This window comes from Cetorhinus maximus, chromosome 25 (assembly GCF_964194155.1).
Source record: "Cetorhinus maximus chromosome 25, sCetMax3.hap1.1, whole genome shotgun sequence".
Lineage (NCBI taxonomy): Eukaryota > Metazoa > Chordata > Chondrichthyes > Lamniformes > Cetorhinidae > Cetorhinus > Cetorhinus maximus.
In genome coordinates, this window is record NC_135903.1 from 24,762,319 (window position 1) to 24,785,211 (window position 22,893).

Consider the following 22,893-nt stretch of genomic DNA (forward strand, 5'->3'; position numbering starts at 1 on the left):
GTTAAATTCTGCAAACACTTAACACACCTTGCTAGTAGCAATACATTTTAATTAAAAATAAAAGATTAAAAATACTCAACAGCTATTCACTTGTTACTTATTATTACTACTTAATATTTTATCTTTTGATCCCACCTCCTCACCACCTGACGCCCCAAAGCCTGTCCGCCATCTACAAGGCACAAGTCAGGAGTGTGATGGAATACTCCCCACTTGCCTGGTTGCGTACAGCTCCAACAACACTCAAGACACCGCCCAGGACAAAGCAGCCGGCTTGATTGGTATGCCTTCCACAAACATTCACTCCCTCCACGACTGTTATGACACGGCGGATAATGTGTGCCAGGCGGAGCAAATCCATGAGGGAAATTTTGATTATGCTATCACAATGGCTTTTCAATTTGTATTTATTTTAAGATGCATGCCCTGAATTCAAAAGTAATAAGTCCACTAAGACTTCAGCTTTTTTAAAAAACTGAATTCAACATTTATTAACAAAAGAAAATATTTCAAGCACATACATAGGTCTACAAATTACTACTATGATAACTTCTAAAGCCCCTAATTAATCTGACTTCCAGATATACCCCCATTAAGGCAACAGTAAAAAAGAAATAGAACTTAAACAGATCCAGCAATTAAACACAATACCCTGGACAGTAGAATTCAAAGTGGCTGTTCCCAGCTTCGGTTTCTGTAGACAGCAGCCTTAATGCACAAACACTGGAGGCTTCTCACACTTCTGGTAGATCTTACAATGCCTTCGACACATAGCCACATTCCCCTTTATACATATTTCTCCCTTTTAATGTGTAAATTCCATTGCCCATATATCTTTGGAAATTTACCTTTCTCATAATATAAATCTTTTCATGTTGCCATTATATTGTCAATAACTCTTGAGAAAAATAAATACATTCCTCAGCTTGCTTGCCTGGCTATTTGTAAACAGACCGTGATCCCATTGAAAACCAAATCCCTCTTTCTATCTAAAAATGCAAATTCCCTTTACACCTCACATGGTAAGACCCCAACTATGTTTACTCAATAACACATTAAAGACACTTCTACACCTTACCTCTTTTGATACTTCAACCTGTAGTCTGCTTAGCTATAAGATGTAATTAAATCTTACACATAGAAATTATCCAAATCCCAGTATTAAACTACTTTTACAATAATTCACAATAATATTATGACAATTATTGGACTTTCGTGACAACCACCGACGCACAGTGGCAGCAGTGTGTACCATCTACCAGATGCACTGCTGAAACTCACCAAGGCTCCTCAGGCAGCACCTTCCAAACCTACGACCACTACTATCTAGAAAGACAAAGGCAGCAGACACATGGAAACACCACCACCTGGAAGTTCCCCTCCAAGCCACTCACCATCCTGACCTGGAAATATATCACCGTTCCTTCACTGTCGCTGGATCAAAATCCTGGAACTAACTAATCTTAACAGCACTGTGGGTGTACCTACAACACAGGGGCTGCAGTGGTTCAAGAAATTAGCTCACCACCACCTTCTCAAGGGCAATTAGGAATAGTCAATAAGTGCTGACTTAACCAGTGATACCCACATTCCATAAATGATTTTTTTTAAAAACAGCTTATATAAATAGGGAATACTCACCAGCCAATCACATACATGCTTCCCTGTGATGTCATGCCTTGAATATTGTTTCCAAACTTAGGTTCTGAAACCAGAGAGGCTGGGTCCTCCCTCCCCAAAACCTCACAGCTTTTTATGGCTCCTCTGTCCTCGAAGTCTCACTGCTTTTTGTCTCCCTTTTGTACTCTATGGACTGAATTTTTGTCTAAAATCAGATGAGTTTGGGTCGGCTAGGGGGTGGATAGGGGAGAGGGGCTATTAAAGCCTGAAAAATCTGTTTCCCACGAAGCCTCATTGTCATTCAGGTTGTAAACTTTAATGGCTGCTGGTCAGGTTTCCCAAGCATCTGGGGTGCCTGGCGTTTTCATCAAGATGAGAACTTGGTGAATTCAGGAGGTAAGTGCCTACCTCTTGGATCCAGGTGCCTGTCTGAGGAACCTGCGTAAATGGGAACTCCGGTACCCCCACAACCCTGTCCCCATGCCCCCTCCCGAGGCCTTTCCCCCAAGGTCCTTGATCCTGTCATGAAGCCCTTGCTTTGCCATCCTCCCACGGCAAGGCTTCCAAACCCCTCACACAGGCACAATGCTCCTGATTCCCAAACCACTACAAGACACTTATCCGCCTCACCTCCACCAACATGAGGCCTCTGATATCCCATCTACTACACAAGCCTCGTTCTACAGAGTTTCTGATGTCTGTAAGTGTGTTACATTCTTGAAAACAGTTCCAGCATTTTATTTATAAAGAACATGGACAATAATTTTCACCTTCATGGGGTGCGTGGGTAACAGAGTGGATTGCCATCATAGAATCTGTCCAGTTATATAACCAGGGTCATAAAGAGGTTGATTGACAATTTTGTCAGAAAACAACATGCTCTCCTACTGGTTCATAACACTCTGCACACATTCTATGTGCTTTAGTATGATGTTTTATGACTGAGCTCAAATAAAGGAAATTTGGCTAACTGCAGTGAATTGTATTCAATAAACAATCATGAGTGTGCTAACATTTTCATAGGTTTCATTAATTTTTCAAAAGGAATCAGTTTAATATATTTAACCAACATTGTGAGCAGATAAAGGAACCTTTGGGACATGATGTCATTAACAGCGGTTCTGAGCTGGTGAATCTAATACCTTATTGATTGTTTAGAATTCTATTAACTTAAAATAGATTTTAGAGCAGTTACATTTTCTTCCATACAAAGAGCAACAGAATGGTGCTGATGACTTCAATCATTCTATGATTCTATGTTAGTAGCCTGTTGACACCATAGTCTTTCTAAGTCCATAAAACTAGCTCCAGTGTTGCTCTAATTTAACATTGTGGATCTGATGTAGTTAAGAACAAGGTTTACATTGTAAAGTTTTAGATAGAATATAATTGCCTGATGAGATTCTCATTAATTATATTCTCAAGCCTTCCAAAAGTTACATCTGCAACTCTGTATATTCACTGGGGTAGAGCTTCCGCTTTGGGTGCAATGAGAAAATTGCACCCAAAATGTGCTTGAAATTGTGCTAGGTACACTATAGTTCAAGTTTCTGATAAAAATCATTGAAATATTCACAAACACAAAATCTTCCATGAACCAACCCAATCAGGCAAAATAATAGAACATAATCGTTTATTTTAGTTTCTCGCTGATGAAAGGGCCTTACCCTGAAACGTTGGGCCTGATTTTCATCATGGAGGTGAGAATTGGGAGTCGGGAATTTTCCTGATGTCACAATCCTGCCTCTGCTCCAACAGTGTCGGCTGGCAGGATTCTCGTCCAGCAAGGGTTGGAATGACTTCGAGTTGGAGATGGAGGTGGGACTATGCTGAGGAGCCAGGTTGAAAGGCCTCTGTTCACAGAGACATCTGCAGAGTTCTGCAGGTCAGTGTGAAGCTGCCCTAATCCTCAGCCCCACCCACCCTGTAGTAACTGAAGGTATAACTTCTCCTACTATCTATCAGGGATCACGTGATTGTTCTTGGAGGCTCCAACCAATGAGCCCTAAGTGCGGGAAATCTTGGGAGGGTGGGGGAGGAGCTTCTTGTCGAGGACCTGGTTCAAGCATATAGCATCTGAAAAGCTCTCTGTAATAAGGTTAACTCAATTTTGTTGAAACCCGTCAAGTCATTACATTTGGCAACGCGGGTAAAATAGCTCCGACCCTGCACCTCGCCTTGTTAACATGAGTACATCAAATCTTAAGAAAAAAAGAGGAGAATACTCACCAGTCATGCCACTCTAAGGCAGGATCAATCCTTAGGACGTGACGATGGAACACTGGGGCCGGTATGTAGAGCGTCTTGGTTTTTATTTATTAGCGAACAAAATTAGCCCAGAGGAGATGCAGAAAGCAATCGTTTTGAGTGTATGTGGTAGCAAAACATACAATCCCACCCACAGCCTGATGGCCCTGAACACATCCAATTCTAAGTCTTTTAATGAATTAGTGGACCTCATGAAAATGCATTACCAGCCGAAGCCATCTGTAATAATGCAGAGGTTTAAGTTTAATTCCAGAGTAAGGGCCCCGCAAGAGTCCATCGCAACCTATGTGGCAAAGCTAGAGCAGTTGACAGAGCACTGTGACTTTGTAGACACACTCAATGATAAGCTGCAGGACCGATTAGTTTGTGGAGTTCACGGTGATGCCACGCAACGCCATTTACTCCCAGAAGTCGACATCAATTTGAAGCAAGTATTGCAAATAACACTATCCATGGAAAGTGATGCGAGAGACTCGCAGGTTTTACAACACGTACAACATGGCACTGTTCTTCATGTGGGGTGGGAACCTACCGCCGGGAGTGGCATGAAAATCAGAGACACAGCAGCGAAATGAGAGGCAATGCCCACTGTTAGAAAATCAAAAAGGCCGAGTGGAAACACTTCAGCAGCGACTCCAGGGTTAATCTGTTATAGATGTGGGGGTGACCACATACCGGACCACCTGCAGATTCAAGGAGGCAGAATGCCATTACTGCCATAAGAAAGGTCACGTAATAAAGCAATGCAGGGTGAAATCGAGACAACCCTTTAGGCAGCAAACCAACGTGCTTGAATTGAATAATACAACAAAAACCTGAACCCGATACCTACATCTATTCCCTGTACAATGCCACAGCTGTAAAAACCAAACCTATCACTGTCACAATCCAAGTGAATGGGAAGCCTCTAATAATGGAGGTAGATGCGGGAGCCTCAACCACTGTGGTGGGAGAGCACACATTTAAATACCTAAATGAAGGTGCCCAGCCACTAAATCTGGAGCAGACAACTGCTCAATTGAAAACATACACTGGAGAATCTTTACAGGTAAAGGGTATCGCCACATTACCTGTGTCTTATAGGCAACAGGCAACCCAGCTTCCAATGATCACAGTGACAGGTGAAGGACCTAGTCTTCTGGGCTGAGATTGGTTACAAAAAAATCAAGCTTAACTGGTCTGAAGTATTTCACTTGAGAACAGGTGGAGTTCCTGAACTGCTAAGGACATATCAGTGTATTTCGTGACAAATTAGGAAAGTTAAAAGGCTTGCAAGCAAAAATAGATGTGGATTCTCAGGTTACTTTAAGGCCAAACCTGTCCCTTATGCATTGAAGGGGAAGGCGGATGCAGAATTATGCCAGTTAGAAAAGCTGGGCATCATCCAACCTGTCCAATTTTCAGAACAGGCAGCACCCAATGTCCCAGAGATGAAGCCTGATCAAACTATACGCATTTGTGGGCACTATAAATTGACGGTGGACAAGGCAGCCAAACTAGATAAACATCCTATCCAGAGGATAGATGACTTATATGCAAAGCTAACTGGAGGGAAATCCTATACAAAACTGGATATGAGCCATGCTTACCAACAATTAGAGCTGGATAGCACATCTAGAGGATACATAGCCAAGGGTCTTTATCAGAACACTCGCCTACCCTTTGGAGTATCGTCTGTATGTGCAATCTTCCAAAGGGCAATGGAGAGTCTTTTGCAAGGACTTCCCAGAGTAGTAGTGGATGACGTTCTGATCACAGGGTCAACTGAAACCGGACACTTGGCCAACCTGGAAGAGGTGCTAAGAAGATTCTTGGAAGCTGGCATATGATTAAAGAAAGAGAAATGTACACTCCAAGCACCAGAAGTTACTTACCTGGGCCACAGGGTGGATGCCATGGGCTTGCATCTGGTAGAAGTGAAAGCGAGGGCAATCGAAGATACACTCTGTCCAGTGTAACCAAACTCAAGCCTTTCCTGGGTATGATCAACTATTCTAGCCGCTTCTTGCCAAACATGTCAACATTGATAGCACGATTACACTTGTTGTTAAAAAAGAATCATTGTTTGTCATGGAATTCAGAACGGGAAGAAGCCTTTGTGAAAATTAAGAAGCTATTACATTTATCATGTTTATTGGTACACTATGACCCATCAAAAGAATTGGTATTAACATGTGATGCCTCTCCTTATGGAGTCGGAGCTGTGTTATCACATAGAATGGAAAATAGATCAGAAAGACCAATTGTCTATGTCTCCAGAACCCTCTCCACAGCCAAGAAGGGTTATTTCCAGCTAGAAAAGGAAGGTTTATCCGTGATATTCGGAGTGAACAAGTTCCACCTGTATCTGCATGGACGACATGTCATCATTGCGTCGGACCATAAACCATTATTGGATTTATCCAGCGAGGATAAGGCCATTCCACCGATAGCATCAACAAGAATACAATGCTGGGCTTCGATATTATCTGTGTGTGAGTCTACCTTTATGCACTTATGGCTTACATATTGCAAATGCGGATGCACTCATTCGTCTTCCGTTACCTGATAGCATTGTACATGCTCCAGTGCCACAAGAAGTACTGAATTGTACTGAATTTCTTGAATTCTTCGTCCGTGTGTGCGAAGCAGATTGGAAATTGGATGAACAGAGATCCAATTTTGTTGAAAGTCAGAGAACTTATATTACAAGGGTGGTCAAATTCACTTGTATCTGAAGAGATGAGAGCATTCCAAAAAACAGGGTTAAGTTGTCAAGATGGAATCTTGTTGTGGGGATCAAGAGCTTTCATCCCTTTGCAAGGAAGAGAACCACTCTTGACAGAGCTTAACAGTGTGCATCAAGGCATATCGAAGGTGAAAATGCTTGCACAAAGCTGTGTCTAGTGGCCAGGCATTGACAGTGACATTGGAAGCATGGTCAAGCACTGTCTCCATTGTTAGCAACAACAGATGTTGCCTGTTTCAGCTCCACTGCATCCTTGGGAATGGCCTGGTCGACCCTGGGTTAGGCTACATATTGATTACGTAGGACCATTCTTAGGTACCATGTTTTTATTGGTCGTAGATGTGCATTCTAAATGGATAGATGTGTATGAAGTTAGATCACTGACATCAAGCGCAACTATCAAAAAGCATACACATGGCCTACTGGAAGTCGTCGTTTCTAATAATGGTACAATCTTTACCAGTACAGAGTTTCAGAGATTCATGAGTTTAAATGGAGACAGTCATATTAAAATAGCACCATATAATCCCTCATCAAATGGTTTAGCTAAGAGAACAGTGAAAGTTTTCAAATCTGACTTTCCTGCTTTCTCCTCAATTATCATACGACGCCTCATCCGACTACAGGTTCAACGCTGTCTGAATTATTTATGAAATGCTACCTAGGTACAAGGTTAAGTCTGGTGTTTCCAAACTTAGAGGGGATGGTAGAGAAGAATTAGAGTAATCAAAATTTGAATCACGATATTCATAGCAAAGCTCACAGATTCACTGTAGGAGACACAGTTTTTGTGCGGAATTTTGAAAGTGGGCTTTGCTGGGTTCCTGGTACAATTGTCTCAGGAACTGGTCCCTTGTCCTTCCAGGTGGAAGTGGAAGACGGACTCATTTGAAAACATGTGGACCATCATAGGAATAGGGAGACATTTCAACAACCAGCTATTCTACCTGTGACTAACGTGGAACCATTAATTTCTGAAGTGACAAATCAACCCAGAATAGACATGCCTGATGTTTCTGTAGCATTGCCAAACCATGAACTGCCACTTTCTAATGATGTATCAGATGCTGCAGTTCCTGATCATGTCGATCCTGTGGAAGAACCTCAAGATGTAGAACTATACAGCTCTAACTGAATAAGAAAAGTACCTCAGAGACTTAACCTTTAATCACCTGAGTTGCACACATGTATATGTTGTGAGATATTCAAATGTTCTAAAAAAAACTAAAGTGGGGAGGAAATGTAGTAACTGGAGGTTTAGCCTCTCCTACTATCTATCAGGGGTCATGTGATTGTTCTTGGAGGTTTCAGCCAATGAGCCCTAAGGGCAAGTAATCCAGGGGGTGGGGCTTCTTGTTGAGGACCTGGTGCAAGCATGTAGCATTTGAAAAGCTTTCTGTAATAAAGTTAACTGTTTCTTGTTGAAACCTGTCTGGTACATCAAATCATTACACCCCTGCTAACCCTTACCCCTCCCTTCAACTTTCTTCACTCCCTTACCCACCTCTTCAACTTACCCCCTCAAACTCCCACTCAACTGCCTTACTCTCTCAGCCCCCACCCTCCTCAACTTCCTTACCCCTCAATCCCCTTACGTCCCTCAAACCCCCTTACCCCCTCACTCAGTATCCAATATAATCATAATTCATGAGCACTACAAATTCTGTCAAAATAAACAAATGTTGCTTGAATAGGCACTTAAAAACCATTATCCTCTACAGAAGGTCATAAATCTGTCAAAATAAACAAGCTCATATTCCCCATGACAGCTTGGTAAAAAAATCTTGCTGAGCAGAATCTATTAATGATTTGGCAGACAGTCAAGCATTCAAGATCACAATTTCCCTGGACAACACTGTAAACAAACCCTGCTGAGCAGAATCCATTGGAGCCTTTGAAGATCAATCATCTGTCAAAATTTTGAAACAGCTAAAACATATGGTTGAGCTGTTATTTTAAGATTTAGTGAAAGCCATGGGAGAGTTTCAACAATTATCTATTGATCTTACACTGAGCTACACTTTCTTGTTGTAAAATGCAGAATAGCACTTCATCCAGTGAATAATGTATTACAACACATTACAACTCTCTTCCACGTTCATAATGCTGTTCTTTCACTTCGAAGAATGCCAGTTCTTGGAAGTGACAATCTAGCAACCACATTATTTAATGGTCACTTAACTTTTCCAATCACAGCACAGCCATCACTCATGTTAGCGAACATATAGATAACTCAAGTTACAACATTTCATGGTTAACTACAAAGATGACAACAGCATTTTTACTCACCTTTAATACTCCTCCCACTACATGCCTCCACTCGCCAGGTGTGATTCAGAAAGGCTTCCAAAATACAACTGCCTTGCTAAAAAATTGCAGAAGTTCTGAAATGCCACTTCCACAATGGTGACAATGTTTCTTTTCTTTTCAGGCTTCCATCTTTTGGAATGTTTTTGTTTCAATAAATGAAATATTTTTTGAAATGAAAATGCTTTAAAAGCGTGCCTGTTAATGCCTGCGTGCTTGAGAAAATAAAGCCCAATTTGAAGAATCCCCTTGAACCAGTGCAATCCATGGAATCTCTCAATTTTGGCCTGGTGGCATGGCTGGTCCAGTGAACTGAATCTTAAAACAATGTGAAAGATCATGGGAAACACGAAGGCAAGTGATTTTGGGCATAACTCACATTTGCTCAAAATTCCCTAATCCGTTGTGCTGATTTTACCTGGATTGCGCTGATATTGCAGGTGTAATTAAGTAAATGACCCCACGAAGTTTTAACCAGTCGAGTGGTGGAGCAATTGACTGATGAGTACCGCACACAAATACCACATGGACAATTGCACTTGGGAGAATACCTTCTGTTAATATCAAAAAAAGCAGATGTCTGGATTATGATAGATTAAAACGTTCTGCACTGGAAATTAATTGCTATCCTGTTATTAACGGGATGTGATATTATTTGCTCGAGGAAGTGTTTGGCAAACCTTTGCTTTTGCTCATGAACACACAATGTAAGGTATGTCACACGGATATATGCAAATCACAATACTTGGGAATTATGCCATTAACATCAAAATGGCACAAACCCCTTCTTCTTCTTCTTTTTATTTAAACAAAAGGATATTTTTCATGAAGACAATGCATCTTTGTGATCAGAGAGGCGTCAATATTCTCCAACTATCGTAAAGAAAACCTGTAATACTTCATTCACTATGTTATTTGCTAAACGTTCACAATAGAACAAAACTCCCAATGTTATTAATACCAATTAGCACTGAAAGTGCTGTTATACATACATTTAGACTTCGTTTCTAAATTTCATTGACCAGACATTATAAAATGAAATGTGGTCATAATATTTGCATTGTATCTTATTTGGTCGCACTAACGTCTGTCTCACTGGTTCAGTTTTCTCATCATCCTGAAAATACCTAGCCACAAATTTTAAGCACCAGATTAAAGTCACTTAGCAACGACATTAGAGTCATCTTTTGCAGTTTTAAGAGAATCCCTTCTTTTTGTAGAAAATTGAATAATTTGAACTGCCCATAAACCTGTTCTTGCTTTGCCAAATCAATTTTAATGGAAAACAACGGCCCTACCTGGGAAGCTGACTTTTTTGGGACGAGTCCCTGGGAGGACATCCTCGGAGAGCAGGTGGGTGACATTGTACCACTGGAGGATGTTGATCCTTTGCTGCTGTCTGTGAACCATGAGAAAGGCACAAACTGTGGCACTGCAGACTTGGCAGAGGCTAGAATACTGATTGGACCTTCAAAGGAATCCCTAAAGACAGGGAGACATGAAAGTCAGGACAAAGAGCAAAGCATAACCACAACAGAATGTTGTGAACAACATGTCAACCTAGAAAATTAGAAAAAGGTGAACAACAGATTCAAAAGTAATTACCATAGCCCCAAGAAAAGCTAATAGCAGAAAAAAACGTGTATAAATAGATTAAAAGTGCAGTAGTACAGGGTTTACATAATTTAAGGTGTATCTTTTTCTGATCCTTTTTTATGGCAGAAGGTGCAGAAACTTGGAATTCTCTCCCACAAAAGACTGTTGGTACAGGACCATTGGAGCTTTCAAGGGAGGGATAGAGGGCTGGGCAGACGGATGGATGGACAGACTATCAAAGACCTGAAATGCTAACTCTGTTTCTCTCTCCGCCAATGTTGCCTGACCTGCTCAGTGATTCCAGCATTTCCTGTTTTTATTTCAGATTTCCAGCATCCACAGCATTTTGCTTCTGTCAATAGTTGTTTGTTGGGCAAATGTATCAAGAGATCTGGTGAGGGTAATGGGGTTGAGCTGCATGATCAGCCTTGATCGAATGGAATGGCAGAGCAGGCTTAAGGGGCTGAATGGCTCACTCCTGTTGCTAATCTTACTGTGTTAATGCAAGGCAAGAAATACTACAGGGAAGCACAGTTTACTGCAGAGATGAATTTACTGAGGTGGCTGTAATGCTGAGCTCATAAGATTTCAAAAGTAATTTATTCTGAAAGCTTACAGATACTTTAAATATGAAAATGAAAGGAGTTGTGGGAACTTCAGTGCAACCTAGGGTCCAATACCTTTCACTGGGGATCCTATCCCAGATACATTACATTAGTTTGCAAATTAAACCTTTTACAATGCATCTGCAGTAATCGCTACAGGCTCTGCATTAAACATTCACAAGGCAAAACTGACTCATTATCACATCTGTCTCTATCCTGGGAACCCCTGACAATTCAAAGGTAGGTGGAGAATTACCTGATTGAGAGCAGGCTAATTTAAATATTTTAAACCATCAGATAGTATTGTTAACAAGCTGTAAGGGTGAATCAAAACAAAACCTTAGAACTGGGTTCCAGTAAAGATGCCCATCTAAACATTAACTCTTTCCAACCTCTTTAGCTGTTGATTAATCTGCTGTGTATTTCAAACAATTTTCTGTTTCCAACACCTTGAAGGACGAGACTAAAAATGGCTGCTGGTGAGAGCTAATGCTTAATGGGTTAGTTTCACATTCTTCTATCTGCTACTTCAATGGAGCTGTTAACCAATAATATAACCAATCCAATTAAGTTGAACATCATACCCACCAATTGAATTGATTAAAAACAAAAAGCTAAAAGCTACTGCGGATGCTGGAAATCCAAAACAAAAACAGAATTACCTGGAAAAACTCAGCAAGTCTGGCAGCATCGGTGGAGAAGAAATCAGTTAACGTTTCGAGTCCTCATGACCCTTCGGCAGAACTGAGTATAGTTAGGAGAAAGGTGATTGGCAACCTCAAATCACCAAGAAAAAGAAGCTGATTACTTTTGGTGAATGACTGACAAACTTGCACACTTTAAACTGCCAGTTGGTGCAGATCTGATAATATTCCATTCCTTTGGCAGAAGTATTTTCAATGCATCTTCTACCCCAGTAAGATCCTTAATTCTTCAGGTAAACATTTTTCTCTGAAGAATTAGACATTATGCATTGTTAATTCTGTTTAATATTAATCTGCTGCCAGAATGAGACTTGGTGTTGGATATCTTTGATCTCTACAGTAACAGACTTCCACGTTTCTTTTGCCACATTGTACAATGGGAAAAAATAGATAAGAACTTGATCTTTATAAATGATATATTTTACAGAAGGTAGCAGCAATTTTAAAGGTATAATAAGGGACACTTGCCTTTATCAATCGAGGCATAGATTACAAAAGTAGGGAGGTCATGTTGGAATTGTATTTGGTGAGGCCACAGCTGGAGTACTGTGTGTAGTTCTGGTCGCCACATTATAGGAAAGATGTGATTGCACTGGAGTGGGTGCAGAGGAGATTCACCAGGATTTTGCCTGGGATGAAACATTTAAGTTATGAAGAGAGGATGGATAGACTTGGGTTGTTTTCATTGGAGCAGAGAAGACTAAGGGGTGACTTGATTGAGGTGTACAAGATTATGAGGGGCATGGACAAGGTGGATAGGGAGCAGATGTTCCCCTTAGTTGAAGGGTCAATCACAAGGGGACATAAGTTCAAGGTGAGGGGCAGGAGGTTTAAGGGGTATGTGAGGAAAAACTTTTTTACCCAGAGGGTGGTGACGGTCTGGAATGCACTGCCTGGGAGGGTGGTGGGGGCGGGTTGCCCCATATCCTTTAAAAATTATCTGGATGAGCACTTAGCACATCATAACATTCAAGGCTATGGGCCAAGTGCTAGTAAATGGGATTAGGTAGGTAGGTCAGGTGTTTCTCATGTGTTGGTGCAGACTCAATGTGCCGAAGGGCCTCTTCTGCACTGTGTGATTCTGTGATTCTGTGAATTTACTCTGGCCATTGAGGTGTTGACTTTGATAAAGCTCTAGAGTTGATATGTGGAATTGCAACACTGCTGGTTATCTATTACCTTTGTCAGGAGTTTTTTTGTGGCTTCTCCCAGTCCACCGCCATAACTTTGGCACAAACTTCAAATGTACTTGTAGATGTGGTTTCCACTGGACTTCTGCCAAAGATGTGGTAGCGGAACAGGAGAAGGTCCAAGATAATTCCCATTAATGAACAGTGCCCTATGGTACGTGGGAAGCATTAGAAGGACTTCTCCACTGAGGATGTTGGGGGAAAAGGAGAAGCAATGAGTTGACATGCTGGTTGTTGGGAGTGAGATTCTTGAACAGACAGGCAGTGGCTGGAATTTTTTTGTGGGCCCAGGAGATCTTGTTCTCACAAAAATGAAACTGAAATTCTCATTGTTCCTTTTTCTAGCCAGCTTTCAGGAGCTCCTCTAAGGCCTTATTGTGAGGTCACTCATTGACTTGTACAAAAGGGTAGCGCACGCTCTGTGAAAATTGGCCCATTTGTATATGAAATTCGCATCAGGAGTCCTACAACCAGTGAAGAAGGCTGCATTTTTAAGCAGTCTCTCAGTGAAAATGGCTGGACATACTGTCCAACCAGTTAAAGACCCATCGGAAAATTGCTTCAGGCAGACTTTGGGCATCAGTGACTGAGGCAGCCTCTGACCTTCAGCTACCAACACCTGTTTCTCAGATGAGAAATAGGAGAATGACCGGAGAAGATTGCCTGATGTGTCACAGAGGGAATCAGTTTGACTAGAAAACATATCCAAATGAATTCAGCCTACAATCAGAAAAAAATGAAAAGGATTAATGCCCATTTGGAGAAAATGTTAACATTCCAAATAGGATTTCTCCTCAATCCTAGTTATAGGTGTTTCAGACCCCTTAGCAGAGAGAATTCGATTTGTGATTTTCCTCTAGGATCCCTGGCTTGATGACTAAGGGGAAAAATGACCCCAATTTTCATGGTCTTGGCCACTTGCATAGCCTGGGATACTCCTCTGTAGGAGCAGGCCCTGCTCTGGCAGGGTCATGTCTTGAGCTGGGTTCAGAGAAAGAAACAAAAATGTCTGACAGGGTGGTAATGGGGCTGGATAATTTGCACTGCAGAGTCTTCTGGCACCAGCCAGAGCACGAGGTTACTTTTGGTGGCACTTTGTTGGATGAAGAGGAATGTGAAGTGGGAGGCAGCATAGGCCTCACCCATGCACTTGGCCCAGTTATGTGATTTTTGGGTAACTTAAGATGACCTGTGGCAATATATTTGGGGGCACAAATCTTAAGCAATGGGTTTCCATCCTGACTTCCTTCAGGGCTCCTAACTGTAGAAGCAGAAAATCCCCAGAAATTTTGTCAGAAATATTGTGGTAAAGGAGCTCTATCCAAAACATTACTGCCTGAAGTATTTATTTCAGGTCCTGATAGAGTTGCACTGTATTTCCAGCGTTTTTGTTTTTAATTCACAATATAATTAATTAATTAAATTAAATTAAATTAATTCACACTTAAAATATACTGAATTTACCAGCAATGTGCAACAACAGGAAAACTTGAAAGGTTGAATAAGTTTTGTGGAGTTGAGATTCAAGTGGTGATTCGATTGTTCCTCAATTTGTGGGGAGGGCAGGTAAGAAATAAAGCCACAAGGATAATGCCTCCGTTCTCCACCATTCCCTCCCTGCCGCCAGCAAGGGTAAGATTGCCAACCCTATAAGATTGCCCTAAAGTCTCAGTGAATTGAGGATTAATCTCCATGCTAATTCTGTGAGCAACCCAGGAGAAATATCAACAGAGAAATTTCTCTTTTCATTTTCTTTCAGTATTTGTGTTTATTAAACATAAGGGAGTGGAGAGAAAGGCAGATTGATCAAGAATCGTCCAATCCAGTGTTTGTTTGCCCACAGCAGTGTGACCCAAGGGCTGACATTAAGTTGACCAATGGTGGGAGTGAGGGGCAGCTACAGTTGGAGGTGGAAGCTCATGTGGTGAAACTTCCTGGAGAAGAGTTGGCAACCCTCAGCTACTCTGTGAACTCAATACTCCTTTAGCTGTGTCAGAAGATATCACAGTTCATGAAATAACAGTTTGACTTTACCTGCTACCAGTAGACAGTCTGTTAGCTGCCTTCTCTGCTTTTCTTCCTTTCGTGGACGAAGATCTTCGTAACTGTACCCTGTAAATGGTGCAGGCATTTATTCTGAGACCAAAGCACTTGAACTCCTCAAGGTCTATTTGTGATATTTCTACAAACTGTTAGAAACATATCACTCCCATCTGGCTCTTGGGAAGCGATATCCAATTAGTCCCATTCTCCTGCTCTTTCCTCATAGCCCTGTATAATTCTTCCCCTCAAGCAATTATACAATGCTCTTGGAAGTTACTCTTGAATTTGCTTCCACCACATTTTCAGGCTGTGAATTCCAGATCACTGCATAAAAAATATTGTTTCTTCATTATCACCTCTGGTTCTTTTTCAAATCACCTTAAATGTTTTGGCTATTGACCTTTCTGCCACTGGAAACAGTTCTTCCCTATTTGCTCTTTTAAAACAGTTCGTGATCTTGAGCACCTCCAACAACCTCGCAGCTGTCTCTGCTCTAAATAGGACAACTGCCGCATCTCCAATCTCTCCACATAAAAAGCACCATTCTAGTAAATCTCTTCTGCATTCTTTTTAAAGCCTTGACATCCTTCCTAAAGTCTGGTGCCCAGAATTGAACACAATACCCCAGCTGAGGCCTAACCAATGTTAAATAATGATTTTGCATAATTTCCTTACTATTATGCTCTAAACCTCTATTAATAAAGCCAAGGATCCCACGTGCTTGGAACAAACTTGGAGTCTGGAACAAACTTCCTGAGAGGGTGGTGGAAGCAGATTCGATCGAGGTATTCAAAAGGGAATTGGATAGCTACCTGAAAAGAGAGAATGTGCAGGGTTACGGGGATTAGGCAGGGCAGTGAGGTTAGGCAAAATGCTCTTTCAGAGAGCCAGTTCAGACTCGATGGGCCAAATGGTCTCCTTCTGCACTGTAAAGATTCTGTGATTCTGTGCTATTTTAACAGCCTTCTCAATTTGCAGTATCTATTTCCCGGGGGACTTTGTAAGTCTATGTTGGAATCTATAAAACTAACTCGTCTCTACCTAAATCTGGTGTTTTTTGGGGGGATTCTAATCTCAGGTATTCAGAATCACTGCCAGGGACCTTTTATTACATGATAATGTTAACTGGAGGCAGCTTTGAATTATTGGATTTCCACAATAACCTGATTCCAAATTCTCCCCTTACACTGCCTATACCTCCCTCTTATGATTTATTACTGTGCTTTACATTTGACCATTAATGGTGTGAAGCTTCTCCCTGTCCTGTTCACTCATCTACACCATATGCTTTATTTATTCTCAACGTTCACTTACCCTGGTCAAAAGTCAATAATTTTTGATGAGAGACTTTCTAATTTTTGTCAGTTTTTAACAAAAAATTCTTGTTCTACAACATCTTTCAATGCCAGGGTAATGATCCTTCAACACTCCTGAAGCAGCTAATGAGCCACTTAATCAGTATAAATTTTAATGGTGCTTCAACGTAGATAAGAAGTTGGAATAGAAAATGGCTAACCAACCTACTCATAAGATAATAGACATCCTCAGACTTTGTAGGGACATTCCTAACATTGCTACTCAAGAACGAAGATGTAGGGGGTAAAATTCATCTTGGTGGTAGAGTTAAAGCAAGCAAAAGGGAATCTGCAGTGCATTTTCCAATCCGTCTGAAATTCTTTTCCAAAACATACCCCAGTTATTTTTTGGCTAGGGTAGTCTGATCAAACTATTTTGATCTATCATATCATTTTTTGAATTTTAATTTAAGTTGCTTAATTTATTTTCAAGCAAAATTATAAGTGACCTGTGATGGTTTCTGGGTTTTTTTCCCCAATAAACAAACTACTAAAGCCTGATATAAAAACAAAAAAAAAATGCCAAAAAAACTCAGCAGGTCTGGCAACATGTGTGGAGAGAGAAACAGAGTTAACGTCTCGAGTCCGTACGACTCTTCTTCAGAGCTGAAGAAGGGTCATCCGGACTCGAAATGTTAACTCTGGCTGGGATTTTCCGGCCCAGTCATGGGCGGGAGCTGTTGGGGTCGAGGCGGCGCCCCAACCAGAAGTCTATTGACTTGCGGCGGGACTGGAAGATCGCGGCGGCGGGCGGGTGCAGGAAATCCCGCTGTTTGTTTCTCTCTCCGCAGATGCTGCCAGACCTGCTGAGTTTTTCTAGCATTTTCTGTTTTTATTTCAGATTTCCAGCATCCGCAGTATTTTGCTTTTATACTAAAGGCCGGTACTACTTCTTCTTTCAGCTTCTCCTATTTTACTTGGGCTCGCCACAATGCTGGTTGATCACCTTTCTCCATCACCCATTCCTCTTCTAATCCCCCTGTGCTTAAGACTCTCGCCACTACATCTGTCCATCTAGTCTTAGGCCTTCCTTTTCTCTGTCTTCCTTGCTGTTCCATCTCCATCACTCACCTCACCACATTTCCCCTCTCCTCGTAATAGATGACCATACCATTTCAATCTCCTCTCAGCTTTCTTTGATGCTCCCACAATCTTCACTGACCCCCTGATGTGCTGGTTCCTGATTTTGTCCTTTCTCGTCACTCCATGCATCCATCTCAGCAGCCACATCTCATTTGTATCCAGTCATTGTTCCTGTCTTCTGATTTTGCCCAAGTGTCTGCACTATATAACAATACCTGATACAATACCTTTAAAATAATTCTCAGTCGCTATTTAATGAGTGAATTTTGCTGAGGCTTGTCTTCATCTGTGGCTGAATGCCCTGCATTCATTTTATACACATTCACAAACTGCCCAGTAGATGAAATGTTAAGTTGGATTGTATTGATTTTACAAACTACATTAGCTTTGAACCAAAATGAACTTCAGGTTTGCACTTGTGCCTGTTAACTATAATCAGCTCAGAAGTACGTGAAAGGAAGCCTCCAATATCCGATGCTCAGATCAGATGCTGCTATTAACTTTAATCCACAATGCAGATCAGAAAGATTTATCTGTGTTGACATCCCAGTGCTATAGCAACAATATATAGGATGTCAGTCGTATATGGGATTTACTTTCAAGCACTATCTGAGGGTTAAGGCCCCTTCAAGAAATGTAGATTTCTGACACTGTATTTGATGAATTTTCCATTTTCTATATGTATTTTTAATATTTTTTGATATGTCTGATCTTGTATGAGAGAACTGAACTGCAGCTATTTTATAACCATACTGTCAATCTGCAAATATGCATGTTCACTTCTTGACTCTTGTTTTAAGTTCTTGGTATACTTTCTTTGAGGCCTCCATGGTGTAGGCAACATTAGATGAGCACTTAGCCCAAAGATTAACCTTTTCAGTTTCATCTGCTTAACTTCTGTTAAAATAGCGAGCGAATGATTTTCACATGAACAAGTTACATTTTTCAGTCTTCTCCGGTCTTTTTACACAATCTTCATTCACTCTCATGGGTGAGTCCCAATTTCCAATACCTTTAATTAGTCGATCCTTGTTTTGATATCCAGGTAAACTAATGGTAACATACAGAAAAGAGCAAAGACTCTCTGCTAAATGTTTTTTTGCTATTGGACTTACTCCTCCACAAGATTTTAATCCATTCTTTGAAAGCAAAGTATCACATTGGCTGGAATTACTTGTGGAAGATGTGGCACTGCCTACCAGCTGAAATGTCAGGGGAGATACTGCCTCTCCGGTGCTGGAAAGGCATGGTTTGATTTATTGGCTATCAGGTTGCTAGGTGGCTAAAATTGTGCCTTCTACCCCCATCTGGCAGGATGTGCTGCCTCTGAGAGTTACCAGGCAATCAGATGGCTGGCAGCTTTCCCGCCCCAGCATCCCCACTGGGAGTGGTGGCCACTGCTGGGACTGCAGCCAGTCCCTCACAAGGATCAGCACGGAGACCGGACTGCAGGGTAAGTGGGGCGGTTTCGTAGGGCCAGTCAGGCAGACCTCTGGTGAGGGAAGATGAGGGGGGCTGCAATTGGGAGGCCAGGGGTGAGCAAACAAGTGAGAGGAACCCAGCTGGTTGTTAGTGTAGCTGTTAGCACACTTGGGATTGTTCAACCAGTGCTGCCCAATTGGAGAATCACATTTAAGAGTAGACATTTTTTCCATTCAGGTACATAGGCCATAGATTCCAATGATTGGCTGATCAAATCAAACAGCATGTCCCTTTGGTTGTTCTTGATAGGCAGAGTACAGACCATACTCAACTAGCCCACATTTATACACCCCAAAAAGAGAGTTTACTGTTAGGTGTGATTCCACAATTGGGCAGCACTTGCTGAACAATCCTGAGTGCTCTAATAGCTACACTAATAATCAATTTAAGATGATCAGTTGAGCTTGTAATGTGGCTCTTTTACACTTGCTAGAAGTGACATACATTCATACACAGGGACCTATTCTCTGCAAACAATAGGAATACGTTCAAACCTTGCACCTTTTTCTGAATTGCCCGGGACTGTTGGGTGCCTATAGCTCCCCATTGTTTCTCCATGGCAAGAGCTTGGCCAATCAGAGTCGACTTGTCAACCAATCAGCACCCTTTTCTTTAGTAGTATAAGTTGTGATCATTTAAAATTTGGCATTCTTGCATTTGTCCAGATAAGTACAAGATGAAAAGCTTTGGCAACGTGCCTCTCTTTTCAGTACTAAAATCAGCACTTTTTCACCTGAGCGGGCAACTGCAGAAGATTACACCCTTCTTTACTAATTAGTTAACCATGTAAAAATAGTCTCTTGCCTTATGCTACTGCTTGTTGAGCTCTATTTATGATCAGTAAGAATGATCAGACCAGAGCTAACACATGTGAATAGACCATTAAGAAAGAAAATATAGTGCTTTTCACATTTACAAGTCTTTCACAGTCAATCATGCACTTTTGTTTTAAGTGCCGTCACAGTTGTAATTTGGGAAATCGTAACTGCAATTTATGGACAGCGTGGTCCCACAAACAGCAATAATTTGTTTAGATGGTTCTGGTTGAGGGAAACCATGTATCCCAACACACAGAGAATATGATTAATGTTATGAACAAAATAACAAGATGGCAGAACATAGTTCAGTTGCTGTAAGTAATTGTTGATATATCTTGAGTGATTCTGAACGTTATTCATGAAACTGATCACCAGGTTTTAAACCTGACAGATGTAAGTAACATACATTCTTGCATTCATGCATGTACACACCAGATGTTATGAGATCTTCAAACTGTGATAAATGATAGAAAAACTAATGAACAAAAAATATACTCTAAGCAAACAGGCTACATCACAATTTTTCTTTGACTATTTTGATGATTAACTGGCATGTAAATCAACATTATTGACTTTATGTAAATAGGCTGTTTTTATGGCTTTGTCAGTAATTGGAAGGCTCATAAATATCCTCTCCGTTCAATATTCATCACAATAACATACATATATAAATATAACACACAATATTTATGGCATTCTCACTTCTGAAAACAAATGTTAAATGTGAGATGCCTTTTTATGGTTCCCACAGACAAAGCAATGCAATGATCTAAAGTGTTTCCTTCAGGCAATGAATATTTGATGCAAGAAAAATGAAGACATAGTTTACCACACAAGCGAATAAACTGCAAAATGCAATCTTCTATATTGATCACATTTCTTTCAAATTTTTCTTTGCACATTTGGAGCACACCAAAACTGGTAGAGATTGTGGAGAGAAAATTAGTTATGGCTCATTTCTGGGTCCATAGCCAGTGGTGTCTCAACCAAGAGGCCTAGGGACAGCCCACAATTGGCCCTTGGGCTCATTAGCATTGCTTCCATGAGCTGCAGGTGTCTGTCATACCTCACCAGCAGCAGCCCACAGATAGATTTTTAGAGGGAGGTGGAATGACAATGTGGGGAGGGAGTGAGCAATCTGAATACTGTGACATCAGGGGAGAGCACTCCTGCTCTTCCACACTCCACAAGAATGTCTTTTTCAAATTTAACAAAAACTTACCTTTTGGTGACAATTGCTTATTAGGCCTTTTGCGACGAGAATCCAAAGAGGAGCAGGCTTGGCTCCTGCCCCCCTCCCCACCACCACCCCAATCGAATCCAACTTCTTCAAGGTGGCCTAAAACAGGCATTAGGCCACTCATTTACATATTTGGTGACTGCCCAGGATGCTTGCAAGGCCACTTTTGCCAACATGGCAGTGCCCAAGATCTGGCAGAGGACGTATCTCCAAATTGGTGCTTTTTGTACTCGTTTTCTATCCAGAAAACGGAAGTAAGGACTAATTCCTACCCTTGTGTCATTGACTGGGCTACAGAATTTCTTCCTTTGTAACCTGTCAAGAACTTGCCCGTGGAATTCAGATACTCTAAATGGGGATAGGGAAAGAAACCTCAGCAACAGCAACATTTTGGGCGAAATCATCCCAGGTTTGCACAAAGTGCGGCAGTGGGCAGGAAAAAGGATGTTTCACCCGCTGGCCGCAATGGCGGCTTTTCACGCCATCTCGTCCCATTCCCAGCAGGCTCCACCTCATTATTAATGCATTCCAGGAAACACACCGGATCACTAGTGGGGCAGCCTCTGATTCGCCCGCCCCGCCATCACCTCAGGCCTTCAGTAATCCGGGCACCATATTTAAAGGGGACCCCTGCACAGAGTTAGTTCTCCCCAAGGCATTGGAAGCTGCTGGAAATGCATGGCTGCCAAAGGGAGGAAACATGCTACCCCCATATTTAGTGACACCTTCTTTGGGCACCTGCTGGACACCATGGAGGCCCGCCATGAAGTCCGCTAGCCCCACTCTGTGTGAAAGCCAGAAAGCAAGGCCACCACTCTAGCATGCAGCAGCAGTTGCCAGCGCCAACACCCTAAAAAAGAGGGCAGCCGCCCAGTGCCAAAAAAGGATGAATGATCTCCTCCATTCCACCATCTCATCACTCTCAACTCACATATTCTCAAGCCCATCACATTCACAAGGATCTCACTCATTGCCTCCTCAAGGGACATCACCACTCACTCACACGCTCTCAGATCTCCATCTGGCCTCATCTCCTCTAGAGTTTGGGCCCTAATCTTGTCCAGGGCTCCATTTGCCACCCACACATAGGCCTGTGACTGTGCTGACTGTGAGGTCAGCGGCGCCCACCCAAGTGAGGATCCTGCACTAGAACATCCATCAGACAACAATATTGTGAGTGATATCTCCTGTTTCAGAGTCTCCTGCCATGCACTAATTGTCTCTCCTTTCATTCATAGACACCTCCGGGAAGCTGCCGAGGGCATCCACGAGCCAGGCCCTCAAATCCAGCCCTGATGATACCTCGGATAACGAACCTGAGTACAGCACCTTTGAAGTCCCGTCACAGCGCTCACCCATACCCTCTACCAGCTCAGAGATACACACTTCAGTGGGGCCTAGTTCTAGAGTAGCCTCAGGGTCACCATCTGCCCTATAACAGGCGGAGGCAGGGACATCAGAGGTCATCAGAACTCAGACGACTACTGGAGGCCACAATTTTGCCAAGTCCCAGTCGGATGATGAGCCTCCGGACTCATCCTAAATCGTTTGTTAGAGCTGCAAAGGCAATCACGGGAACATCAGGAAGGGATGTCAGCTGCACTCTTCAGATTGCAATGCATGATAGAGGAGTCTGTCTGCCTTCATTCTGAGGTGATAGCGCTGGCATGCCAATGCCCTGAGGTCAACACTGATGGGTTGACAGCTGCCATGGACACCTTAGTCCAGGACATCGGTCCTACACTGCTGTAGGAGCTACACTCCATTGCTGCAGCCATTGGTGGCACCTCGATCTCACTCCAGCTGCCCCTTCTCCTCAAGGAGTCAGCCAGGAGCCCTAGGCCACCCAAAGGA

The 22,893-nt window shown here is 42.1% G+C and overlaps 1 protein-coding gene across 1 annotated transcript in view; it reads right to left on the minus strand.

Annotated features, from left to right (window-relative positions):
* The window catches only part of samd14 (sterile alpha motif domain containing 14), a 229,110-nt gene that overhangs the window by 79,889 nt on the left and 126,328 nt on the right, over positions 1-22,893 (minus strand). Inside the window, exons 6-7 of the mRNA XM_078529637.1 lie at positions 15,053-15,130; positions 10,222-10,405 (exon numbers count right to left, since the gene is read on the minus strand). Of these exons, the coding sequence (XP_078385763.1) occupies positions 10,222-10,405; positions 15,053-15,130 (262 nt within the window). The remainder of the gene's footprint in view (positions 1-10,221; positions 10,406-15,052; positions 15,131-22,893) is intronic.